The sequence below is a fragment of the Rutilus rutilus genome (genome assembly GCF_951802725.1).
Source record: "Rutilus rutilus genome assembly, chromosome: 5".
Lineage (NCBI taxonomy): Eukaryota > Metazoa > Chordata > Actinopteri > Cypriniformes > Leuciscidae > Rutilus > Rutilus rutilus.
Window position 1 is genome coordinate 10,457,239 of NC_140213.1, and position 9,334 is coordinate 10,466,572.

The 9,334-nt window shown below is 37.1% G+C and overlaps 1 protein-coding gene across 2 annotated transcripts; it reads right to left on the reverse strand.

Moving 5' to 3' along the window:
* Positions 1-1,255: 1,255 nt before the first annotated feature.
* LOC311290530 (anionic trypsin-2) lies at positions 1,256-7,671 on the reverse strand. Of its 2 annotated transcripts, XM_084409051.1 has the most exons (6): positions 7,530-7,660; positions 4,619-4,731; positions 2,764-2,914; positions 2,283-2,533; positions 2,041-2,177; positions 1,256-1,945 (listed from the first exon to the last, which is right to left on the reverse strand). In XM_084409051.1, exons 2-6 carry the CDS (start codon positions 4,656-4,658, stop codon positions 1,796-1,798), a joined length of 729 nt encoding a protein of 242 aa, XP_084265177.1. In that variant the 5' UTR covers positions 4,659-4,731; positions 7,530-7,660; the 3' UTR covers positions 1,256-1,795. The 2 variants fall into 2 exon arrangements, with proteins under 2 accessions (XP_084265177.1, XP_084265178.1); XM_084409052.1 differs by lacking the exon at positions 4,619-4,731 and having other exon boundaries at positions 7,530-7,671.
* Between the last annotated feature and the right edge of the window lie 1,663 nt (positions 7,672-9,334).

Here is a 9,334-nt window from a genome sequence, read left to right on the forward strand (position 1 = left end):
ATGACCCGGAAACCGATCAAACTCAGCCATCTTGAAGGACATCTCAGTTCTCTTGCTGCGTCCCAATTCAGAGGCTGCATCCTTCAAAGGGAGTATTTGAAACCCGATTGCACCACCCCGGCGCGATGGAGGCTGTCCCAATTCAAAGGCTCCTTCAAATGCTTGTTATTGTGATGTTGTTTATACCCATAGATTGTAGCTTTCCATTGAGTTCACCTAGGAAGTCTCGTTTTTAATGTTTTGTTACAGGCTCACACATTGGCAATACAAAAGCAATTAGTACATGAAAATTCTTACATATCTTAATCGCATGACACAGCTGGTCATTTGATATCAATATTGATATTAAGACTGTGACTTGTGCGTTGCTAAATAAAATTGCTTTGCTGTTATCTAAACAAATTACTGTCTGAAAGTCAGTTTGTAAATGTATTCGTCTAACTAGAAAGTGTTGATTTATAAAGAGTACCACACAAGCAACAGAGACTGCGAATTTTATTGTTCACTGATACCTAATTCATATGGCTATAATCTACCTTAGACATACAAAAATATAGAAATACCAAAATAATCCATCATGTTTCTACTGACACATTTCCAATACAAAAAGCGCTTTTCACACAATAGTTAACCCTGGGTCATTCTAAACCCCGGGTAAACTGAATCCTGGGTTATCTTGCTTCACGTTGCTCATAATTTACCCAGGATTAACAATTAATGTGCATTTATGAATCGCTGCTTCACACTGTACATTCTTATACGCTATGTGCATATATTGACTATGCTATCAAGTTTATACTGAATGGACTTTTAAGACTATAAAAGTAAGAATGAAATGGTATCTTCTCCAATTGTCACGTTTTCTGTCACCATTTGACATTTTTCCCTTTAGACGCTTCCATGACTGTACAAAGCAAGTGAATATGAGGCAACAGATGCGATTGGCTGTCTGCGAAGCACATAGCAGTAACTTTCTAACACTGCTTAGATTTACATTTGGCTGTGATGTTGCAAATAATTTTTTAGATGTAGCTTTGTATCTTTTAAACTATAACAGGAATTGTATTCCACCTGCTACTGTGTGTTAGAAATGACATCTGATGGCCTAGTTGTCGATATTCTAAGGCTATTTCCATGTGACATACTTCATTTTGCCATGCTGCTGTAGCAGCTCAGTGTTAGGGGTGGGGAGCAACCATGATTAAATAATGCTTAAAAACAATGTCCATATAAAAATAAAAGATAGAAACACATACACGTTTTAAACTAAATTTAATTACAGATTATCAGGAAAATTAACTGGTAAAGGCCCGACCAGGGGTGTGTTTCCCATACAATGTCATTTTGTCAATTACATGTCAATGTCATTTTTCTTAGTCATTTTTGCTTTTGTTTATTTTTGCTATTCAATCATAGGCTCGTTTTTACGTACTAGAGCACGTTTGCACATGCACACTCTTCAAAAATGGTACTTTAAATCTCCTGACAAACTAACAGAAGTAAATGACATTTTTATGTATTTTAAATAAAAGATATAGATTATATTGAATGTCAGCTTGCTTATTTTGTTTTCACACAAGGATTTATTGCCATGCAAATAAGAAACTCTGCTTGTAACCACAGGTTGAGAGCTGTCGTTCTAACCATAAAACTTTGCAATGCTGTTTGCGAACGTTTGTTGGAACTATGGTTTCGGGAAACACTGACTCGTTGAACTATGCTGATAACGACGGAACTTGCGACCATAGTTGGCTAACAATGCTTTTGGGAAACGCACACCTGAATGAACAAAGGGCTAGTTTCTAGCTATGATGGATTTGATCCAGTCAGTGTATCGACACACCTCAGCATAAACCCCAGGAAAGCGTGGTTCAGCACAGCCGTTGCCCCAGGAAACAACACCTTTCAATTCCCTATTGCACACCACAGGGCCACCAGAATCCCCCTGAGAAGAAAATTGGAAAATGAAAAGGACAAAATTGCGTGTTTGTATAAAAATACAAAACTCATGCAAAAAGGAAGACTGAGTCAATAACATACCTGACACGAGTCTTTGCCTCCCTCCATGAATCCAGCGCAGAACATGTTTTCAGTTATTTCTGCACCATATGCTCCCCTACACTGCCTACTTGAGAGTACAGGCAAATTCAAACACTGCAGGACAGAAGCATCGTGAACTGGAAAAAGAATATGAACAGTGCTAAAAGTTGTATAATGACTGAATGCACGTTTAATATCTAACCATATATAAAAAGAAGATTTTCATTACTCAGCCATCTCACCTCCAGTGCTGCCCCATCCAGAAACCAAGCACTGCTCCCCTGCAGAAGAGCAGCTGGTTGCCAGACGGATCGGCTTCACAGACTTGTTGAGGATGGCAGGCTTTCTCAGCTTGATCAGCATGATATCATTGTTAAGAGTCTGACCATTATAGTTTGGATGGCGAATCTCCTTCTCTGCATCGATCCGCTGCTCTGTGCCTTCAGTAACAGACACGTTGTGCTTTCCCAAGTAGACGTTGAGATAAAAAGGTCTATTTGATAAGGAATATTTTGCTCAGCTCTAATATAATATTTATTCTATTAGAATATTGCCAAATTTCAGTGTATATAGAAAGAGGAAGCAGTAACAACCAGCTGCTAATCGATTCCTTAAAAAAGGGACTTTTTAAAGAAAAAGGAATGTTTCATGGGGAAGTAGGTTTAAAATGAAACAAAAACAAAAACAAAAAATACAACTTAAAAAGGGAAGTTATATACTCACATGAAACTGCAGTGAGCTGCAGACACAACCCATCTTTTATCAATCAAAGATCCTCCGCACATGGTATGCCCATCCGTAAGGTACACTTGCCAGGGCTGGGAGTGGGGCGGACATTCATAACCTCCAATGATTTTATCACCTGTGCTGTCAACTTTATTGAAAAATGAATTGTTCTTTTATTAATGCAAAATCAATCAATCAATCAACTTTTATTTATATAGCTCAATCAAAGCAACAGTAGTTGGCCAATGTGCTGTACAACAGGATAAATATCTAAAAAACAAGAAAGACCGCAAAACAAATGATAAAGGGAGTTTACATTAAAAACACCAATCAAAACATTCAACATTAAAATCAAGGACAGTTGTAAGCCTGTGAAAAAAGGTAGGAAAACAGACTCTGTGGATACTAGTCTTAGGGGTATAGTAGGACTATACTCCACAATTTCGGACCAACAATAGAAAAAGCACGGTCACCCCTTGTCTTAAGTCTAGATCTATGAACCATCAGCAGTCTTTGTTGAGATGACCCTAATGATCTAGCAGAGTTATTTAATTTCAAAAGATCAGAGATATTTTGGAGCTAATCCGTTCATGGCTTTAAAATCAAAAAGCAGAATTTTAAAATAAATTCTGTAACAAACTGGCAGCCAGTGCAACGAAAGTAGTATTGGGGAAATATGATTACATTTCCTTGTGCCTGTCAAAAGTCTGGCTGCTGCATTCTGAACCATCTGAAGATGACTAATATTGGATTGAATCATTCCAATATAAAGAGAATTACAATAGTCTAGATGAAATGAACGAATGGATCACTCTCTCAAACTCTGCAAATGTAAAAAAAAAAAAAAAAAAAACTCATAGCTTTAGATAATAACATAATTTTTTTTAAAAAATAAATAAACTAGATTTAACTACAGCATTAGTGTTTTACACAGGGGACCAAATCTCCCAGGTTGCCATCAGGAGTAACAGAAACACCAGAAACGCAACAAAAAACAATAACCTCAGTTTAGCTCTCGTTTAGATGCAAACCATTTAAGGAAAACCAGGACTTAATATCAGACAAGCATGCTGATAATGAACTTAGGCCCTTTTTGTTATTTTTCTTTAGGGGCAAATAAATGTGGGCGCCATCAGCATAAAAGTGGAATGACACGTCCATGTTTAGAAAGGATAGTCCCCGAAGGGAGCATATACAACGAGAACAGAGCAGGGGCCAGAATGGAGCCTTGAGGGACTCCATAATCCAAAACAGAAACAGAAGAAGAGAACCCGTCAAGACAAACAGAAAATGTTCTAGCATTCAGAAAGGACTTAAACCAATCTAGAGTGCAACCTTCAATACCCACACATTGTTCAAGAGATAAGTCGTGAGATAAGAATTTTGTGGTCCACAGTATCAAAGGCACTTAATTCTAAGAGTAAGAGTATCACAGAAGTAAGAGTCAACAGACAATAAAATATCATTAAAAACTTTTAATAAAGCTGCTCAGTACTGTGATATTTTCTAAACCCAGATTGGAATTCTTCAAAAACCACTATTTAACTCCAAATGACTCTGCAGTTGTTCCAAAACAACTTTCTCTAAGATTTTAGACATAAATGATCAATTTGAAATAGGTCTATAATTGGAAAGTATGGTTGGGTCATGCTTGGGTTTTTTAAGTAGGGGTTTAACGGTTGCATGTTGTATTTAGGAACAACATGTGAGAAGGGACTTATTTATTATATCTAAAATAAAGAGACTACCTATAATAAATAATAATAATAAAACTATCTATAATACATATAGGATAAGTGTAGGCATAAACTAACAATTGTCATGAATCATGACTAATAAGAGATCTACATACCCACAGCCACAACCAGCAAAGTGAACACAACAGTCTTCATTGCAGTAAAGGAGAGAAGGACTGCTCACAGCTTTAGAGCACTTCTGCAAAGTGATTTAACACACCTACAGAACCTACAGAACAGCCAATAAGATCACAACAAATGATTCGTAAGTAAAAATATGCATGTGGGACAACATTTATCTAAAGCTTATTAAAAAAAAAGATGTTGTTTTACTTTTTGTGTGACACAACACAGTGAAGACTTTTTATTATGTACGTTTATTGTTTACTTAACTGTTCAATTAATACAAGAGACATTCTCTAATTAATAGCACATACTGATGGGCTGACTCAACAACACAAAATAACAATCTGAATAATTAAGTAACACTTCAGTGTATAGTAAAGACAACATTAACTATTCTGTAAGAAAACAATAGACCCAAATTGAACGAACCAATATTCTCACTGAGATTTGAAGACACCAAGTAAGTGATATGAAAATGACAAGGTTATTTCTAGCTAGCTTAAAACAGTGATTAATGTTAGTAATCAGATATTAATGCTTAATAAACCAAGTCCTCTTCAAATAACAATGTGTCTAAACACCTCTACTCCACAAGGGGTCCACAGGAAAATAAGCCAAATCAGGCAATCCACTGATTAAACCAACATGAATCAAACTTTTGAAAAATAGTTTAAAAGTATATCCCACACCAGTTTTGTATTTAGTAATTGTCGATGGACTGTTCTTACTGAGATCCTCCTGCATCTTACTATATTATCTACTTAAAGAGTTGCTCTGTTTTGTTTATATAAGCACTTAAACAATAAACTAGCGTATTGCCTTAAAATACACAATGTTTAATCTAAACTTATACTTCCAAAGCTTTAGGCTACGACTTTACCACACCATTAGAAGAAAGCATTAAAGGTAGGGTAGGTAATCCTGTTCAGAAACACTTTTTTTTATACTGGGTGAAATGGTCCTTCCATCCTGATAGTAGTCAATACATTATGTGTTTAGAAAAAGGAATGAAAAAAATCAGACCTCTGTAGCAGCTGCAGGACAGTAAAAACTCTGACCAATCACTGCCATTCGGTGCGAATGTAAAGAACCAATCAGATGCCTTCATGTCTCGTGCCCGCCCCGAGCCCCACTGCGCGCGCTGCCCTGCGTGCACTCATCACATGTCACCGTTCCCGGAAATATTCAGCTCAAAGCACCTGCATATGCAGTCAGCGAAGGCAAACAAGGCAAAAACTACTTCCTCGGACCCTGCCCGCACTCTTGAACGACCTCCTCTGCTTCGCCCTCAACCCCGGACCTGTCCTCGAACCGACGATGCGGTACTTGTCTCCGGACTCGGAGTGTACGTTAGTCTTCATTAGAGTCAACAATGTTTTCATCATGGAAACTCTTACATGCAAAACACCGTATATGTTATGAATCTTACACGAAATTCACCTTCATCACAGTGTAACTGATGGTAATGGAAAAACGTGTATCAATGCAACCTGTTTTTAGTTTTGCCTTATAAATATAGCTCGTTACCTATAGCTCGTTCGTTGAATGAAACTTTACCATTATCGATATGCTAGCTTGATAGTGAGTACTAAAAGAAATCTTATTTGTTTATATTCATAGTGATAAAGTTAGGTATTTTATTACATGTGATTCTGACATGATGTCACTGTATGTACTGCGCTCCTTCCTCTCCACTCGTCTCAGGTAATAAATGCGTCTTGTTCCAGCCTGAGCGTTTGGCGTCGCGCGTTCATGTGTTTTGGGGGCGTGGCTTTGGAAGGAGCTCAGAAGGGAGGGGGTGGAGTGAATGGAAATAATGAGCTGTGTTTATTGCAGATTAAAAGGTCTACAGTCACTCGATTTTTATATTTTCTTTTTCAGAGTACTTACATTTTAATTATGTATTGGTATATAAAGACAGTTTAAACAAATTTGGAATGTTTTTTTTTTTGAAAAATGATTACCTACCCTACCTTTAAGTACGTACAAAAATGTGGAAACGGGATAACAGAGACTGGTCGATTAAACTTGAATTACTTCTTAAATGTTTAATTTTTACTTCTAAAAACTTTCACCACAATAACATCCTGTATTTATTATTACTGATATAGACCAAGTTCTGTATTAACAAAACACAAGTTAGTCCATCCTACAAACTACACCAAAACCCTTTTGCATTATGCCTCATAAACAGAGGCACAAAAGCTTTTCAGTTACTATAACAACACAATAATAAAAACAATAGATACCAAATAGCAATAAAATGATGTACCTGTACATCTCTAGCATATTGATGTGTAACAAAGACTTTGAGTGTACTCTCGCCATTAAAATAGTTGAAGGTGACAGGTCGTGAGAGATAGTCATTTAGAAATATAGCCTAATTATGTGTCAAGTTCCGTAATTACTGCGGTAACTACTCGTGCAATTATGCGTTATACATTTTCTGATCATAGGCAGAGTGTGAACCAACTCCAGGGTAAGTCTAAAAACACATTTAACTCTTTTGTCTTGTCAACATTCAATAAAAAAAATTCATCACAAGAGTTAAAAATTATTCAATCTCTTTTTTTATTATTTAGGCCAGATCATTGCTTTAAGTAGATCCAAAAGTGCAGTATTATCTGAAAACTTTTGTAGTTGACAAGACAATCAGATTCAGCAGTATAAAGGGTCAATAAAAAAAGGGGAAAATATGGGCTCCTGTTTTGGTTAAGATGATACCATGACAATTTATTATTAAGTCTGACAGTGAGATTTAGATGATATAATCTGGGATCCATGCAATAGCGGAGTTGTACAATTTAAAATTCAGTAATGTATTAGCTAAAAGATGTGCTTGAATAGTATTGAAAGCACTATAGAAAAAACATAATTCTTACAGAATGAAGTACACCTTACCGCTACAAAGTTAGTACAGTCACAATCTCTATTGTCCCTGAAACCGCCAGTGTGGGTTACACATCGATTGCAACAAAACAACTCTTAGCTTCTGAGAAAACTTTAGTCCAATCTCTTCAGACCGTTTGGTATTTGGTGGTGTGGAGTTTAGAGAAGTGAAGAAAGAAGTAGATATGTTCACACACACACACACACACACACACACACTGTCACGGCGACTCGAAAGCTGCAACAAAGAAGGAGACAACACGTTAGATAATGATCAAAAGGAATAACATTTATTAAAGTAAGATGAAAAAGATGAAACGAAAATGAACTGAATCCAGTGTTGTGCTGAATTTTGACCCCCGCCAAATTATTCCCCCCCTAGCATTGGTAGGTTTAGGATTACTTGTGGGGGAGGGGTTAGGATTATGGGTGGGGTTAGGATTAGGAAATCAGGTACCGACTTCAACGACAGGGGTAATAATTTGGCAGGGGGTACAAAACTGTCACAAGGATGGGAGAGTGCACGCCGTCACAGCTGAAGGGAACATCTTAAAATTGCCAGCATCAGCTCCAACACAGGTGTAACTCCTCAGTCATAATGACGTCACTCACCCTAACTCCATCCTGAAAAACAAACAGAGGAAAAAACAAACAACCCACAAATATGACCCATACTGGCTTCATAACACCCTCCCCCATAGAAAAGGGTGTCCATTTATGAAACCCAACCTAACCCTTCACCGATATCCCCCCATACTGGAAAACACACACTACTCCGTATTATTCCCAATGTCCTCAGCAACTATGGCCCTGTAGAAGCAATTTAAGAGTAAAAAAACAACAACAACAAAAAACCATGAGTAGTCACCAGTTAAGAAAACTATGTAGCTCTAGACAATGTGTCTGCCACTACATTGTCAGTACATTTGATATGTCGAATTTATAGAAGAAGATTTATAAAAACATTTTGGATAAATACATCTAAGAAATAACATGAATAACTGCAGAAAGGCAACTTTGCAGACAGGATTTGCATTTCACATGTCGGCTAAATTGCCTGTGTGAGCACGCTCAAAGTAGGCTACAGCAACATTGATGCAAATTAGATAGGCTAAATTAGAACAGAACATACCTTTATAATAAATGTAACCTGGGTGAATTTGAGCAATTGAATGTAGTGTAAGTAAAGTACTTAACTAGAACAAATACTCACAGCATTAGGCAGAGGAGGATCAGTCTCTTGGAAATGCTGAGAACAGTCCACTAACAGGCTTTCCTCAGCTTTCCTTGAGGCTTGTCACATTTTTTTACAGTCTATGATTCTGTCATGCAAACTGACCTGTCAATAATCTTGTCAAAGATAAAATCCTCCACATTTCATTTCCAACCTTATCGAAGAGAAATGCAGAAGCACTTTGATCTGCAGCTGCGGATCTTTCATGCAGAGAACTCTCCTCATATTAATGCACAATGATGCATTTAAAAGTTAATAGCCAAACAGATCTTTATAAAAGTCCACATTGTTATTACAGATGAAATATAACACGTATGACATTAAATAAATATTTTTCTATCAGGTTAAACTTTGATTAGTCACCCAAACCTTCATCTTCTCACCGTCGGTCGCGCATGTTTGTTCTTATATTGTTTTATGTGTTAAAGCAACACTAAGGAACTTTTCCTCTTCGGTCGCCCTACAGGTTGGAAGCGGAATTGTCCATTACCGCTGTCATAAATAATTACGCCGCCCACAGCCTACTGTCGCACGCACGCTCGCTGTTTATCTAGCACCGGCTTTGGAATGAACAATGTCCACA